The sequence below is a fragment of the Oryzias latipes genome, chromosome 14 (genome assembly GCF_053564925.1).
Source record: "Oryzias latipes strain Hd-rR chromosome 14, Olatipes_Hd-rR_3.1".
NCBI classification, from domain to species: domain Eukaryota; kingdom Metazoa; phylum Chordata; class Actinopteri; order Beloniformes; family Adrianichthyidae; genus Oryzias; species Oryzias latipes.
The window spans coordinates 28,205,452-28,222,112 of record NC_136250.1 but is presented as its reverse complement, the minus strand read 5'-3'; the positions used below and the strand labels follow the sequence as shown (position 1 = coordinate 28,222,112).

Below are 16,661 nucleotides of genomic sequence, written 5' to 3'. Positions count from 1 at the left end.
TTCCCACCAGGCTGTTAAAGTGGCATTTATATTAATACTTTTGAAACAATCCTGTCTTTTAACTATTTGACTAATAAATGGAAGATCTGACAGGTTGATCTTTCCACATAACGCCTGTTCCAAGTCTAACCATGAGTTGGTTTCTGGATTATTTTTTAACCATTTTAAGATGTATTGTAATCTATTTGCAAGAAAGTAATTGTGGAAGTTAGGTAATTCTAATCCTCCACAGCTTTTTGCAGATTTTAAAGTTTTTAGACTAATTCTTGCAGGTTTATTGTTCCATAGAAAGCTTGATATGGATGAGTCTAATGTTTTGAACCATTTTAATGGCGGTTGTGTGGGAATCATTGAGAAGAGATAGTTAACTTTGGGTAAGATTTTCATTTTAACCGTGGCTACCTTGCCCATAAGGGACAAAGGCAGGTTGGTCCAGCGTGTTAGATCGTCCTGTATGTTTTTCAGTAATGGGGTGTAGTTTAGCAGCACCAGTTCTGATATTTTGGGGGAAAAATAAATACCTAGATATTTTATATTGCCTGATTTAACTGGTATTGTGAGTCCTTGCTCCGCATTACTGTTCAGTGGTAATAAAACAGATTTATTCCAATTAATGGAATAGTCTGATATAGAAGAGAATTCATTAATGATTGTTGCCGTTTCATTTACAGAATGTATATTACTTAAAAACAGTAATATGTCATCTGCATAGAGACTAATTTTATGATGGCTGTGTTTGGTTTTAATTCCTTTAATACTCTCATTCTGTCTTATTGCTGCAGCTAGAGGCTCGATAAATATTGCAAAAAGAGAGGGGGAGAGTGGGCAACCCTGTCTAGTTCCTCTTCCAAGAAAAAACCTGTTGGAAGTCTGTTTATTAGTTCTAACTGATGCATTGGGGTTGTGATATAATATTTTGATCCAATTGATGAATGATTCTCCAAACCCAAACTTATGGAGGGCAGCAATGAGGAACTTCCAATTTACTCTATCAAAGGCTTTTTCAGCATCCAGTGATAGTATAGTAATTTCCTGGTTTTTGATGGTGGCAAAGTCTATTATGTTAACGAGTCTGCGGACATTGTCATCCGAGTGTCTGCCTTTGATGAAACCAGTTTGATCAAAGTCAATTATGTGAGGAGTGACTTTTTCTATTCTCTGTGCTAGTGCTTTGCAGATAATTTTTACATCTGCATTAATTAAAGAAATGGGGCGATAGCTTGAAGGACTCGTGGGGTCTTTGTCTGGTTTTAGAAGAAGGATAATGTTGGCAGAGTTCATGTTAGGTGGTAGAGATTGGCTTTCATTGATAAATTTTACCGTTTTATAAAACGTTGGTGCCAGTTGTTCCCAGAATTCCTTATAAAACTCTGCAGGAAAGCCGTCAGGCCCTGGTGCTTTACCATTAGGCATAAGTGACAGAGCTTCATGAAGCTCAGACAACGAGAGCGGAGAGTCTAAATTTGTGATTTGATCTTCGTTTAACTTGGGCAGGTTTATATTGTTGAGAAATGAGTTGATGCTTTGTTCCGATGGATTGATCTGTGGAGTGTATAAGTTTTGATAAAAGTCTTTAAACGCATTATTAATTTTTGCCGGGTCATGGGTGACATTCCCTGTTTGGTCCATAATCGAAGTGATTGTTGATTTTTCTTTATTAATTTTAAGCTGATTAGCTAGAAATTTGCCAGATTTATTTGAGTTTTCGTATCTTTCCAGTCGAAGCCTTTGTATTTGAAATTGTGTTTGTTTACTGATGATGTCATTTAACTGCAGCTTTAAATTTTTCAGGTCCCCCAGTATGTGTTCCTGTGCAGAAGCAGCATAAGCAGTCTCCAGAGTTTTTATTTTATTTCCTAATTCTAATAAATCTGCTTTCTCCTTGCGTTTTTTATGCGTTGAATAAGAGATGATTTTCCCTCTCATGACTGCTTTTGCTGCTTCCCAAAGAATACTTGGTGATATTTCAGAAGTATCGTTGAATTCTAAGAAGGTTGCCCACTCTTTTTTAAAGAATTCAATAAATTCCTGGTCTTTTAACAGAGACGTATTAAACCTCCAGGTTGAACCCGAGGGTCTGGGTACTTCCCTTGAAATAGTAACAGAAACTGGTGCATGGTCACTGATAATAATTGGATGAATGTTGGAACTTTTAATTTCTTTCAAAAGGGAGTTACTGACTAATAAATAATCTAAACGAGATTGTGAATGGTGAACTGGAGAAAAAAAGGTGAACCCCTTAGTGCTTGGATGACATGAGCGCCAAGCGTCGCAGAGACCCAGATCATTCATGTACTGCTTTAGAATACTTGCAGACTGCCATGTACGCTGGTTTGCTGCTGCGCTGAGTCTGTCAAGTTCAGGGTCCAAAACAAGGTTGACGTCTCCTCCTATAATGATTGTGGAGTCAGAGTGAACTGAGAGTGAGGTGAAAAATCTGTGAAAGAAGGAAGAGTCGTCAACATTCGGGCCATAGATGCTGGCTATGCAAAAGTCCTTGTTCTGAATGGATATATTAATGATTACAAATCTGCCTTCTGGGTCAGTAACTGTATCCTTATGAGTAAATGTAACATTTTTATTAATCAAAACTGCAACCCCTCTTTGTTTGGAGTTGAAACTGGCAGAATACATAGCTGGATACTGGGAACAGCACAGGAGATGACCAGCTGATAAAGATAAATGGGTCTCCTGCAGCAGAGCTATATCTGCTTTAAGATCATTCAGGTGATTTAAAACTTTCAATCTCTTTGGCCCAGAACCAAGTCCACGCACATTCCAGCTAACGATGTTAAGACTGTTCATAGCTGTTCTAACCGGGAGAGTGCAAGGCTAAATAGTGCGTGTGCCCGTCCGTGTGCGCGTGCCCGCTGTGCGTACCTGCTACACTGACAAGCGCTATGCGTTGTGGGTGAACGTGTCTTGGCTGTGAGCTGCATGTTGCGTGCGTCCTGTGTGAGCCTAAGTGAGGTTTTTGCAGTTTATCAACGTGTGTGTGCGGGATCGCGTGTGCATGCTCTTATGCGCGCTAGTATGCGCGCGCGCCCGTTCCGTGCATAAATAAATACTCACCGTGGTTGCGTTGACTTTACCTGATTCACATATGAGGAGATGAGAAGGGGGGGGGACAAGAGAAAAGAGAGAGGGAAAGAGAAAGAACAAAAAACAAAAACAACGAAACAACAACAGAAACATGAATGTGAGAGAAAGAAAAAACACTTTTCCTGAGAGGTGTGGATTATTGATGATCCGATTATTTCCTATTCAATTAAATAAGTTTGCGGGTTTCTTCTGGGCAGCGCAGATGTCAGTGCGCCTCTGAAAGCCTTCAGCACAGCCAGGGTGTTACCTCTGGGTCCCGGAACAGCTTGCCATTCACAAAAAGTTTATCAACAGCAACCACCGCACGGGCTCCAGCAGACAGGTGCTTCCTCCTCAGCGGGAAGAGGATTTTCCGCCGGCGGAGGATCTCGCCTGGAAACTGATCATTCACGCTGTAATGTGTGTCTTTCAGCTCTCGCCCTCTGCTTTTTACCTGCATCTTTTGTTTATAATGTTCAAATTTAGCAACAATAGGACGGGGACGCTGATTGTCCGGCCTTTTTCCTCCGAGCCGGTGAACCCTGTGGAAGGAGATCTTCTGGACTTCTTCCTTGGGGAGTTTCAGATGGACCTCCATGAAGGACTTAACAATGTTCTCCGGGACTTCTCCTGCCTCTTCTGGAATCCCTGCGAACACTAGATTGTCCCTCATGCTCCTCGCCTGAAGATCCAAGAGGGTTTCCTTGATGGATCGGTTTTCCTCAGAGAGACGGGCGGTGTCGTGGCCCAAGGTCTTGACGGTCTCTCTGAGGGCCTGGTTCTCCGCTGCGAGCTCCTGCACCTGCTGTTGGCTGAACTCCAGAGACTCTCGCAGACCTTGGAATTCCTTATGGAGGATCTCCAGCAGATTTAAACGGCAATCAAGGCTGGAGAGCCTTTTATCAATTGAATCCAGGATATCACTCATGTTGCTGCCTGGGGAGGAGGCAGCCCCGGGGGAGTCTTCGGGACGGTTGCGTTTGGTGGACGGAGTGGCGGTGTTGGATTTCTTCATGAGGCAGGTATTGAAACACTCGTCGATGTAATTCTCCAGATCCTCCAGGTCCTCCAGGTCATCCAGGCTGGCAAATGCTTGACAAACTTTTTCAGATTTTTATTTTTTAAACTTTCTGGATTATTTAAATATGGCGGTGTAATTAAATAAATCAAAAATGTTTGTTCACAACTTACGCGCCGCCAAGTAAACTCACCACACTCCTCTCGTCGGCTCTCGCGATACTACAGCATCACGTGCTCAAGTCTCCTTCCATTAGCCTTACGATACAAATGGACCCATGACTTTTTTCTAATGAAAAATAATCTACACATATTTTTGATTTTTGATACTTGATCTGCATGTGCTATGAAGATTTTTTTGAAACAGTGTTATGTCTGTTTTTTCTGATATATTGTTATTTTTAATCACAGTCATGATTTTTCCTAATGAACATAATCTGCACATATTTTAGATAATCTGCTGTGTTGATTTCTAAAATAGAGTTTTGTCTATTTTAGATAATTACTAAGTAATTCATCATTGTCATGTGATTTATTGATGCCTAAGGATTCTTAATTCTGTCTGATAAAAGTTAGTTATGATAAATCATGTCATAAAATGGTTACGGGAGAACAGGGGTGGGATTATATAAATTTGCTTCCTTTCAAGCAATCTTTGATGTACTGTCTAATTTTCCTAAGTTTGATACGTCTTTGTATGAATGTAAAACTGCTGATTTCAAATCAAATCCATGGATTCTGGACAACCAAAAACCAGAGCAGCCATACGGGTCAACCCTTGTTCCATGTTCTAAGAAGACTTTACTGGAGCAGTTTTTTCTCCAATTGTCATGTCTTTAGTCTCCTGGTCAGAAACTCAAACTCTGCTTGTGTCTCAGCTGGAAACACTGCGTTTCTCACTAAATCTGCTTTTTTTTGTTTATTTCTCCAGCGCTTCATTTTCTCCTCACAACAGGAACATCTTGAGCTCTTCCCTCAGTTTACTGCTCGCTCTGATTCTGCCTGCATCCGGAACCTGGCAGACGATGCTCATTATCTTCCCTTTCTGTTGTTGCTCGGTGTCTCCGAGAAAGAAAAAAAAGAAAAAGTCTGCAATTATAGCAGTGCTCTTGCAGAGAGCCAAGCCTTTCTGTAATGAGAAGATCTCCTGAAGCAGGACTGGCTGGTGTAGACTTTATGTAAATGCCAGAAGTTGGTTCAGTGTGTTTTGTTGTTGCTGCATGAAAATGAAGGGTTTTGTTAAAGGGATCCGTCCATTCAACAACTCTGCAGGAGAGCATCAGCGAGCGGCTTTTAGGATGAAAGCAGGCGAGGAAACGGATTTGTTTGGTTTTGATCTGCGTTCGCTGCGTTCAGCGGCTCTCTTCGAGCGATTTAAAGTGCTAATCAGTGGGATGATTGTTTTGTTCTCCGTCCTCGGGCTAAGCAAGAAGACGCCAATTTTTGTTTTGCTTTCTCCACATCGGTTTCCATTCATAAAAGCAGAACTGCTCAGTTTGTCTCTTTGCTATATTCAGAAGCAAAAAAAAAAAAAAAAAAAATTTTTTTAAAGACATGAGGTTTCAAATTTCTTCCCATATTTCCATGATCCCAGATTTAACGCATCAACAGAACACAAGGTTAATTTATCTCAGATTTACTGTCTTAGACCTTTATTGGGGTGCACAGTGGTGTAGTGGTACGCGCTCCCACATGGTTGCAGGGTCCTTTCTGTGTGCAGTTTGCATGTTCTCCTCCGACACGTAGCGGTTTTCTATGGTTTCCAAAAAAAGACTATAAATCCATCCATCCATCTTTCCATCCATTCATGCATCCATCCATCCATCCATCCATCTTTCCATCCATTCATGCATCCATCCATCCATCCATCCATCTTTCCATCCATCCATTCATCCATCCATCCATCCATCCATCCATCCATCCATCTTTCCATCCATCCATTCATCCATCCATCCATCCATCCATCCATCCATCCATCTTTCCATCCATCCATCCATCCATCCATCCATCCATTCATTCATCCATCTTTCCATCCATCTTTCCATTCATCCATTCATCCATCCATCCATCCATCCATGGATCTTCATTCGTCTTTGTTTTCAGACCAAAACCAAATGAATTCCACCGTTCTTCATTATATCTTTACTGAAAATTATCAGTCTTTGTGTTGCAGGAAAAAAAGAAAGAGAAAGAAAACATAGTGTTCTCTTTATTTATTTTAGTAACATTTTGCAAATAAAGTTTTTGCAGTTTATGATAAAAATGATCGGACTAATAAAGCAAACTAAACTAAAGGAAGCACTTTTATATTTTGGAGAAATGTATATTTAAGAGGATTTTTATTAGAAATAATTAGGTAAATTAGAAATAGCATTTTGTATTTTTAAGATCAGTACTTTTCTTGAGGCACTGGTGCTGACGTTTCTGGTGTTTGTGTTCCTCCCCAGTTTGCTCCCAGTATTCCCGCGGCGTCTTTGCGATCTTCGGGCTGTACGACAAGCGCTCGGTCCACACGCTGACGTCCTTCTGCAGCGCTCTGCACATCTCCCTCATCACCCCCAGCTTCCCCACCGAGGGCGAGAGCCAGTTCACGCTGCAGCTCCGGCCGCCCATCCGGGGGGCGCTCCTGTCCCTCCTCGACCACTACGACTGGAACAAGTTCGTCTTCCTGTACGACACCGACAGAGGTGAGTGAGCGGCTGCACGACACGCCCAAAAGCAGGAGGAGGACGCTGTGGGGTCAGAGGTCAGGAGGCCTCAGGAGATGGAAGGAGTTCAAGCTAGTTTTACATTATCTGATGCTTTTGTTGTAAACGATGAATGGCCAGGAAAATGAAAAACAATTGGAAAAAAACCTCTAATATTCATAATCTAACTAAATTCAGATGGAACCAGACGGGATCTTCAGTATTTAGACTCTTTTGAAGCACCATGAAGAAAACACATCTATGAATTAAGGAGAGTAAAACAAATATTTGGCGAAGCTTTCAAGATGGAATTTGGCTCATGGTCCCTCTGAAACAAACCCCTTTTTGTTTTTCCATTCTGCCTGCAGGAGAATTCTGTCTGAGTTCAGGAGACCGCGGTCTCTGCCATCAGCAGAAATGGGCTTCTCCTGATAGAAACAGTTACTGTCAGCTTGTCTGCTGTCCTGTCAGTGATGGACACCAGAAAAACAGCAGGAAGCAAAAAGGATTCTGGCCACAGATGACCTATAAAAGGAGAAAAACTGTGGTTTGTAGATCCCAGAACAGGAAAGAGAAACATCAAAATCCTGTAGATGTATAAATAAGTCTCACTTTGATGGATCTGATTGTGGCAACCTCATGTCATTTTCTGAAACCACTTTTGTAAATGTCTCCAAACATCCACTAAGGTCTAAGCTAAAATAATTATTGTAATTTTTTTTATTTATTTTTTTATTGAGTAAACAGAAAGACAAAAACTTTGATCAAGTTTAGCAAACTAAACTGATTGGAAACAAAATCTGGCAGTGAACCTGCCGGATGAGCAGCTCTTACATGAACCGTAGATCATTTTTGGCCTGATTTTGCCTTAAAGATCAAGTGAAATGTGTAAATTTACACAGATTAAGTGTAATTCACATTAAATTTTTGACAAATGTGCATTTTTTTCTCCTAACTTCTCACATTCAGACGTTGCAAACCAGTGAATTTCTGGTTTATTTGAGATTCATGTTTTCATCTCGCGTCATTAGCTCAGAAATTTTTTTCAGCAACTTTTTAAATAGCAATCTTATGGAGTAGACCCGTATGGATGCTATGGTTTTGGGTTTTTCTGGGTCCGTGGAGGGTTGTACAGAGGAGCGGCTGCATGTTGAGGGGAGTGCAGGTGTGTCTTGCATTACCTTTGAGGCTCAAACGGTCACCTGGAGGGACTTCATGGAAACGGAACGTACCATTGTTGAAGGCCAATGGGATTTACTTATGACGTACTTGCGCCACACTCCAGTCCTTAGTGAGGTAGGATTTCGGGCCTCTTACTGACCGTGCACAAATGCTGCACACGCAGGTTTCGGGGCATTGAAAAACTCAAAAATCCGTCGGAAACATCTGCGTTTCACGTACTTCCTTCTTACTTGTATAAGTGTACGCTATGACCCGTCGCCCGCAGCATGCCCGTAGGAAAAATGTGCACAAATATTTTCACTCTATGAGTTACCGAGCAATCTACGACCTTGATATTTCGTACAGCCCGTAACGGCAGTTCGGTCTGAGGCAGGCATGTCCAAAGTCCGGCTCGTGGGCCAAATGCGGCCCCCCCTTTAAATTTCCACTGGCCCTCTGGCTTCTGTCATGAAATCAATAGTATGTGGCCCCCAGCATTTTCTAAAAACAAACTATTTTATGACTGTGATTGGCTAGATTGTGTTCTTAGTCATCATAAGCCTGTGGCAGCACTGTTGTGTGACCCTTCTGTTACACTTTCTACCTCATTTCTAAAATGTCGCTTGTAAATTCAAAATAATAATTAAAGCTACAAGTAGCATTTAGCGGGCCCGAGCACGTGCCACGGCCTGGCACGAGCGACCGCCCCGTGAGCAACGCCCTGCTCGAGCCATTCTCGTTGTTTTTTCTTGTCCATTCTGGAGCTCCAAGATAATGTTAATATGACAGCAGCCTGTGGGGGGGGGGGGGGGGGGGGGACTGTAATCTGTTTCCTTAAAGGACAAAGACTTATGCATATAGCATGAAAAAAATTCTTAAATCTAAGCCTCGTTTAGACCTGCTCAATTTTTCATCAAGTAGAAGAAGGTTTTTATCAGATTAAGAAACAAGCAATGATGATAATTGCTATCACTGTTCCTAAGAATGAGAACAATAGAACTCATTCAATTTCCACTACAATGTCTAGATGAGTGTCAGCTATGTCTGATAACTTGGCCAATTAGCTGGACCGGGATCTTGCAAAGTGCAGAGGGTTTACGTCCAGTGTGATGAGTCTGTGGACGGCAACAGTACAGCATAGCCTTTGGTTTCCACAAGAGAAGAACTCCTGACACATCTGCCCTAACAGACAACTACAAGAGGAGTTGAAATGTATAACACGGTGAAGGAGTTTTTGTGCAGAAAAAGGTACCATTAGAAAAGCCAGTAGCAGTGACTGCAGACAGGTTTCATCACTCACTGTAAGCTGTAAAGCTGACCCAGACTTTCCAAAATGTCTGCATTACTGCTGCGTCATTCACCAGTAGGCCTTATGTGCAGAAGTGATTGGCTCTGGACACATAATGACTCCTATTGTGAAAATCATAAAAAAAACCTCAGCTGCAAAGCAAAACAGAACAGGATTTTTAAGGTGCTATTGGTGGAGATATCTGCTGAATATGGTGAATATGAATATGGTGAATCTGAACTTGTATTCTTGACTGACATTACTGGAAAACTAAACCACTTGATCTGCGAGCTGCAAGACATTGGCAAAACTATATTTTTTTATTGACCAGCCTGCCTGAGCCAGTGTTTTTCTTGTGGGGATCTTTTCTGCCAGGGCTTTCCAGCTTGGTCAGTGGATGTTGCTGCAGTTGTCTCCCTTGCTGGGACAGCTGGAGTTAAACATAGCAGCCTCACGGCTGTGAAGTGGACCCCGTTGCTGTCCCAGTCTGGATGGGCACTGTGGTGATGTTCCAATGTTCAGGCTGGCTCATGGTATGAAGAGATTCCCAATTACCATTTCCTAACCGCAGAGCCAAGGATGTGTTTACATGTTTAGGTCAAAAATGTGATCAACAGCTTCATGTTGTCTATTGATGTAAGTTTAAACCTAAACATGTTTCCCTGTTACTAATCCAGTTGATGTGGTTCTCCACCTGTGTCTAGGTGATAGAAAAGCATTTTTTTATATTTAGAGCTCTAAGCAAACAAACAGTTGTCTATATAAAAGAGCTTTTACAATTGTGCACTTTTAGCAGGTCTCTGAATACATGTGACCAATGTATAATGGATTTTCACAGACTTTGTTTAAAACTGAAGGTGACAGAGACTTTGGAGAAGTGGCTACATTATTCTGGACTTCTTTGTTTCATCCACAGAAGAGTAAAATATGTGATTGATTTTGAAAAGCTGCTGAAAAATGTATCTTTTTAAAATTGCAATTTCTAATTTGGGTTTTACATTTTGTGTTCCATTTTTTGTGATTTTATTAGAAAGATTTGTTATTTTTTTGGTGTTTAAAGGTGGTACATATTGTATATACACAATCTTCTTAGAGACATTTGCTATATGTTGTGTTTGTTGTCATTGTAGTTTAATTTTATTGGATGTATTGAAAGGAAATGAAAAGAAGTTGCAGCATTGATTAAAAAAAGCATAAAAGAGACATTTACTGTCTGATGTTACATCTGTAGGAGTGTACTGAGGCTGGGTTTTGTTTTGGAGCACATTCATATGTTTTGTTTGTAAAAAAAAAAAAAAAAAAGATAAAATATAAAGTTAATTGTATTTTGGATGAATAAAAAAGCAATGATTAGTGCTAAGGATGTATAAAAGACAAACAAAACAAAGGAAAATGCTGTATTTTAGGGTTGAACTAGGCTTTCTAACTGTTCTACTTTCTGTCTGCCACTCCTGGCTAATTTACATGTGAGCACACAGCCGGGGGTTGGGGGGGGGGGCTAACTCCACTCCTGCAGCAGGGGAGACTGATGAAAAGCTTGAGGATGTAAGATTGAATAAATAAAATCCTAGAGTTGACCAGTTCATTTTATAAATGTAAATATTTTTTATTTTGGTGCTGATAAACTAAACAGAAGTTATGATAAAAATATTTGCTTGAGTCAAAATGTCCCAAAATTTGCTTTTAGCACAATAGGGTGATTAAGGTGGTTAAATGTTTCTCGTACGTATAGTGCTGCTTTTCAAACGTGGAGCTTTGTAGGACGCATCTAATTCTGAAATCTCAGCTTCCTGAGACAAACGGCTGATTTCCTATAAAGCTTGATTATATGACTGCAACGGAATCGACCACTTCCTGTTTGGCAGTGCCTTACGCAGGCACCGTCAGATGTGCAGCCATGAAACTTGAGATGATGAGAGAAGAGCCTTCTGAGTATCTCCAGTTTTAATTTCATGCACATCGGAAAAAGCACATAGAAAATACAGGGCAGAATGTGCCCCATGCAATAACTAGGTGGCGCTATAGAGCTCGTCCAAAGTTGTCATATCCATGGGTTCAGAATGAAAGCTTCATCATATCCATTGAAATTCAGTGAGATTGGACAAGGAATGTGCACATGAGAGCAACATTTGTCTGCATGGCGAGACGCCCAACTTTGCCACTCTGTCAAGACCACACCCCTGCGTTGAAAGATATGTTTTATATCAGAGTAAACTTCAATGGTTTTTCAACAGGTGGACGTCATTTTGAGGTGTGTCGGCTCATCCTACTTGGAGCAGTGATGCTCCAAGTAAAACATGTCATTTCCTGTTGCCAACAGGTGGCGCTACACCTGTTTCGGATTTTTCGACTGCAGATGTGTTCAAAGTCAGACTACAATCATGCACAACAAATTTGGATCAGATTAGATTATTTATGGCTGAGTAATGGCCATTTTTCTTTTCATGGCGTGATTTCGAAACGACCTCAAATTTTGACGCGCCGCCACGGTCACAAACAACCGTAAAAACTTAAAAGCTTCGCAATTTAATATTGGACATGTGTTTAGTTTACAAAACCAAAGTTTGGAGTCATTGTTCAAAAATCTCTAGGAGGAGTTCGTTCTAGAACGAGGCTTGCAAATGACCAAAATACACCAAAAATGACATATTGACACCAATATAGCAGACTTCCTGTGCAACTGACAGCTTGGTACCAAGAGACTTTTTTGTAGGTTTTCATCTGATGAACACGTCCTGTAAATATCAAGCTTGTATGTTAAAGAACATGGCGGGGCTCTCAAAAACAAACATGGTAGGTGGCGCTATTGAGCCGTTTTTGTTCACCCATGCAAGTGCTGTATATCTAAGTTGGAGATATTTATGAGGCATCTCATTCTGAAATCTCAGCCTCGTGATACAAACGGCTGATTTTTTATGAATTTTTAATTATCTGACTGCAACGCAATCAACCACTTCCTGTTTGGTGGTGGCTTGCGCAGGCACCGTCAGGTGTACACCCATGAAACTTTAGACGATGAGAGAAGACCCTTATGAGTATCTCCTGTTGTAATTTTATGAATGTCGGACAAAGCAAAGAGAAAAGATAGGTCAGAATGTGACATAAAATGTATTTGTCAATATCTAGGTGGCGCTATGGAGTTCGTCCAAGATTGTCATATCCATTGGTTCAGAATGAAAGCCTCATCACCTCTATTGAATTTCAGTGAGATTGGACAAGGAATGTGCACGTGAGAGCAACTTTTGTGTGCATGGCGAGACGCCCAACTTCACCGCTCTGTCACGACCACACCCCCGCATTGAAAGTTATGGCTTTTTATCAGATTAAACTTCAATGGCTTTTCAACAGGTGGACATCATTTTGAGGTGTGTCGGCTCATCCTACTCGGAGCAGTGATGCTCCAAGTAAAACATGTCATTTCCTTTTGCCAGCAGGTGGCGCTACACCTGTTCTGGATTTTTCCACTTCTGATGTGGTCAGGGTCAGACTACAATCATGCATATCAATTTTGGATCAGATTGGATTTTGCATGGCTGAGTAATGGCCATTTTTCTTTTCATGGCGTGTTTTCAATATGACCTCCATTTTCGACGCGCCGCCACGGTCACAAACATCCGTAAAAACTTAAAAGCTTCGCAATTTAACATCGGACATGTGTCTAGTTTACAAAACCAAAGTTTGGAGTCATTACTCCAAAATCTCTAGGAGGAGTTCGTTCTAGAGCGAGGCCTGCAAATGTCCAAAATGAAGCAAAAATGACATATTGACCTCAATATATCAGACTTCCTGTGCGAGTGACAGGTGGGTCCTTTGAGACTTTTTTGTAGGTCTCCATCTGAAGAACATGCCCTGTAAAAATCAAGCTTGTACGTTAAAGCGTATGCGGGGCGTCGGGACAAAAGTCACTGTAGGTGGCGCTATCGAGCCGTTTTTGTGCGCCCATGCCAATCTCCTATAAAATACGAAATTTTTCGCGACTCCTGATGTGTGTGCCAAATTTGGTGAGTTTTGGGGTATGTTAAAGGCCTCAAAAAGGCGACTCTTCCGGTAGAATAATAATAATAATAATAATTAAAGCTACAAGTAGCATTTAGCGGGCCCGAGCACGTGCGACCGCATGGCACGAGCGACCGCCCCGTGAGCAACGCCCTGCTCGAGCCATTCTCGTCGTTTTTTCTTGTCCATTCTGGAGCTCCAAGCTATTGTTAATACGACAGCAGCCGGGGGTGTGGGGGGGGGGGGGTGTGGGGGGCTGTAATCTGTTGCCTTAAGGGACAAAGACTTTTGCATATAGCATGAAAAAAATTCAAGCAATGATGATAATTGCTATCACTGTCCCTAAAGGCCCGTACACACCGGGACGAATATTCGCCAGGCGTTATTCGCCAGCGTTTTTCGCCACGTTTTTTGTGTTCACACCCAGGCGATTTTCGCTGACGATGAGTGGAGCGAACATGCAATTTCATTCCCTGACAATAGATGGTGCTTAATGTAAAACAGAAATACTCCTGTACACAAGGTGGCGCTGCGCAACTTTACGCTTCTTAAAGTCGCTTTTCACTCAGAAGAAGAGAGCAAGTATTTACACGCTTGTCAGAATCAAACAAAGAAAACATGAATATTTCAAGCACCAGTAGCTCCAACTGGTGCTTGGTTCGGGGATGTTTTAGAATGTCCGTCATTATTGCTTCGCGGCTGTGTAGACGCTACTTGGCGTCTATCTTCTTCGCTGGTATGTGTGCTCAGCAAGGCAGTTTTGTGTTTGAGCGCCCCCAAGTTGTGTTTTACTGTAACTTCAGAAGCTCCAGACACGTGAGCAAAAGCGCCGTTCTCATTGGTCGAGTAGATTTCGACGCGACGCGTCGAAAAAAAAAAACGAACCCGAGGCGTTTTTTTTTTTTAACGCTTTAACGCCTGGCGTTTTTTCGCGTCGGTGTGCACACTCTCATTGGGGCCCTTTGTTTAGTCACGAGGCGTTAAACGTCGGCGAAAATCGCCGGCGAAATTCGTCCCGGTGTGAACAGGCCTTAAGGATGAGAACAATAGAACTCATTCAATTTCCACTACAATGTCTAGATGAGTGTCAGCTATGTCTGATAACTTGGCCAATTAGCTGGACCGGGATCTTGCAAAGTGAAGGTGGTTAACGTCCAGTGTGATGAGTCTGTGGACGGCAACAGTACAGCATAGCTTTTGGTTTCCACAAGAGAAGAACTCCTGACACATCTGCCCTTACAGACAACTACAAGAGGAGTTGAAATGTATAACACGGTGAAGGAGTTTTTGTGCAGAAAAAGGTACAATTAGAAAAGCTGGTAGCAGTGACTGCAGATGGGACTCCTGCTATGATCAATAGACAAACAGGTTTCATCACTCACTGTAAAGCTGACCCAGACTTTCCAAAATGTCTGCATTACTGCTGCGTCATTCACCAGCAGGCCTTATGTTCAGAAGTGATTGGCTCTGGACATATAATGACTCTTATTCTGAAAATCGTAAACAACCTCAGCTGCAAACTAAAACAGCACAGGATTTTTAAGGTGCTATTGGAGGAGATGTCTGTTGAATATGGTGAATATGAACATTGTGAATCTGAACTTGCATTCTTGACTGACATTACTGGAAAACTAAACCACTTGATCTGCGAGCTGCAAGACAATGGAAAAACTATTTTTTTTTGACCAGCCTGCCTGAGCCAGTGTTTTTCTTGTGGGGATCTTTTCTGCCAGGGCTTGTCAGCTTGGTCAGTGGATGTTGCTGCAGTTGTCTCCCTTGCTGGGACAGCTGGAGTTAAACACAGCAGCTCACGGCTCTGAAGTGGACCCCGTTGCTGTCCCAGTCTGGATGGGAACTGTGGCGATGTTCCAATGGCCAGGCTGGCTCCTGGTATAAAGAGATTCCCAAATACCATTTCCTAACCGCAGAGCCAAGGATGTGTTTACATGTTTAGGTCAAAAATGTGATGGACAGCTTCATGTTGTCTAAACATGCCACCCTGTTATTAATCCAGTTGATATGGTTCTCCATCTGTGTCTAGGTGATAGAAAAGCATTTTTTTTATATTTAGAGCTCTAAGCAAACAAACAGTTGTCTATATAAAAGAGCTTTTACAATTGTGCACTTTTAGCAGGTCTCTGAGTTCATGTGACCAATGTATGGTGGATTTTCACAGACCTTGTTTAAAACTGAAGGTGAGAGAGACTTAGAGAAATGGCTTCATTGTTCTGGAGTTCTTTGTTTCATCCACAGAAGAGTAGAATTGGTGATTGATTTTGAAAAGCTGCTGAAAAAAGTATCTTTTTCAAATTGCAATTTCTAACTTGGGTTTTACATTTTGTGTTCCATTTTTTGTGCTTTAATTGGGAAGCATTTGTTATTTGTTTGGTGTTTTTAAGGTTCTGCAAATATACACATCATTTTTTAGAGACATTTGTTATCAGTTGTGTTTGTTGATTTGTAGTTTAATTTCATTGGATGTATAGATGTCGTGTGGGGGGGGAGGCTCGAGAGCAGGTAGGACCCAGGCGCAGAGACGGGAGGCAAACGGGTTCAGGGCAAGTGGGTTTATTTAACTAACAAAAAGCGCTGCAGAGCAGGATGACAAAACTAAAAACAAAAACTTACTGTGGCATGGCAAGGGACATGGACGCCAGACAAGAAGACGTGATCAACATGAGCAGAAGTTAATGGACCAGCACAGGAGGAAGGCAGAGACAAGACTTATATACAGACAGGGCAGACAAGACACAGGTGAACACGATTAGGGCAGATGGGGACCAAAGGAAGTAAAACTCAAGAAACATGACAAGACAGGAAACCTTTCAAAATAAAACAGGAAACAGAACCAAACAAGACAGAACAAGAACTAAAGCGAAAAAAAAGACAACAAACTGAAACCATGACAATAGAAAGGAAAAGAAGTTCAAACATTGATTATAAAAAAGGATATAAGAGATAAAAAAAAAAGAAAAAGGAAAAGAAAAAAGATAAAATATTGATTTAATTGCATTTTGAATTAATAAAAAACAATGATTAATAGAATCAGAATCAGAATCAGGAATCAGAAAAAGTTTTATTGCCAGGTTCAGTAGAGCGCACTTTACAAAACGAGGAATTTGACTTGGTGTATAGTGCAATTAAGAATAAGTTAAAAATTAAGTTAACAACAACAACACACTATATACAGTAGAGTAAGGTGAATTAAAGTGGGAGCACAGATGGGCTGGGATGGTGGGGCCTGTAAGTGGCACCGACAGTCCTTTGGTGGGCGGGGGGGGGGGGGGGGGGGGTCACCTGGGGGAGTTGGGGTTCTGTTCAGCAGGCTGGCTGCAGTGGGGAAGAAGCTGTTCTTGTGGCGCGAGGTCCTGGTCCTGATGGACCGGAGCCTCTTGCCAGAAGGGAGGGGCCGAAAGAGATTATGTCCTGGA

The 16,661-nt window shown here is 41.7% G+C and overlaps 1 protein-coding gene across 5 annotated transcripts in view; it reads left to right on the top strand.

The window, feature by feature from the left end:
* Positions 1-16,661, top strand: part of LOC101175340 (glutamate receptor 4) — a 187,031-nt gene that overhangs the window by 77,412 nt on the left and 92,958 nt on the right. For all 5 annotated transcript variants that reach the window (XR_002874661.2, XR_002874660.2, XM_023962863.2 and 2 more), the window contains exon 3: positions 6,546-6,785. Coding sequence is in view for 3 of the 5 variants with exons in the window: in XM_023962863.2 (XP_023818631.1) it covers positions 6,546-6,785 (240 nt within the window). In the remaining 2 variants the exon portion in view is untranslated. The remainder of the gene's footprint in view (positions 1-6,545; positions 6,786-16,661) is intronic.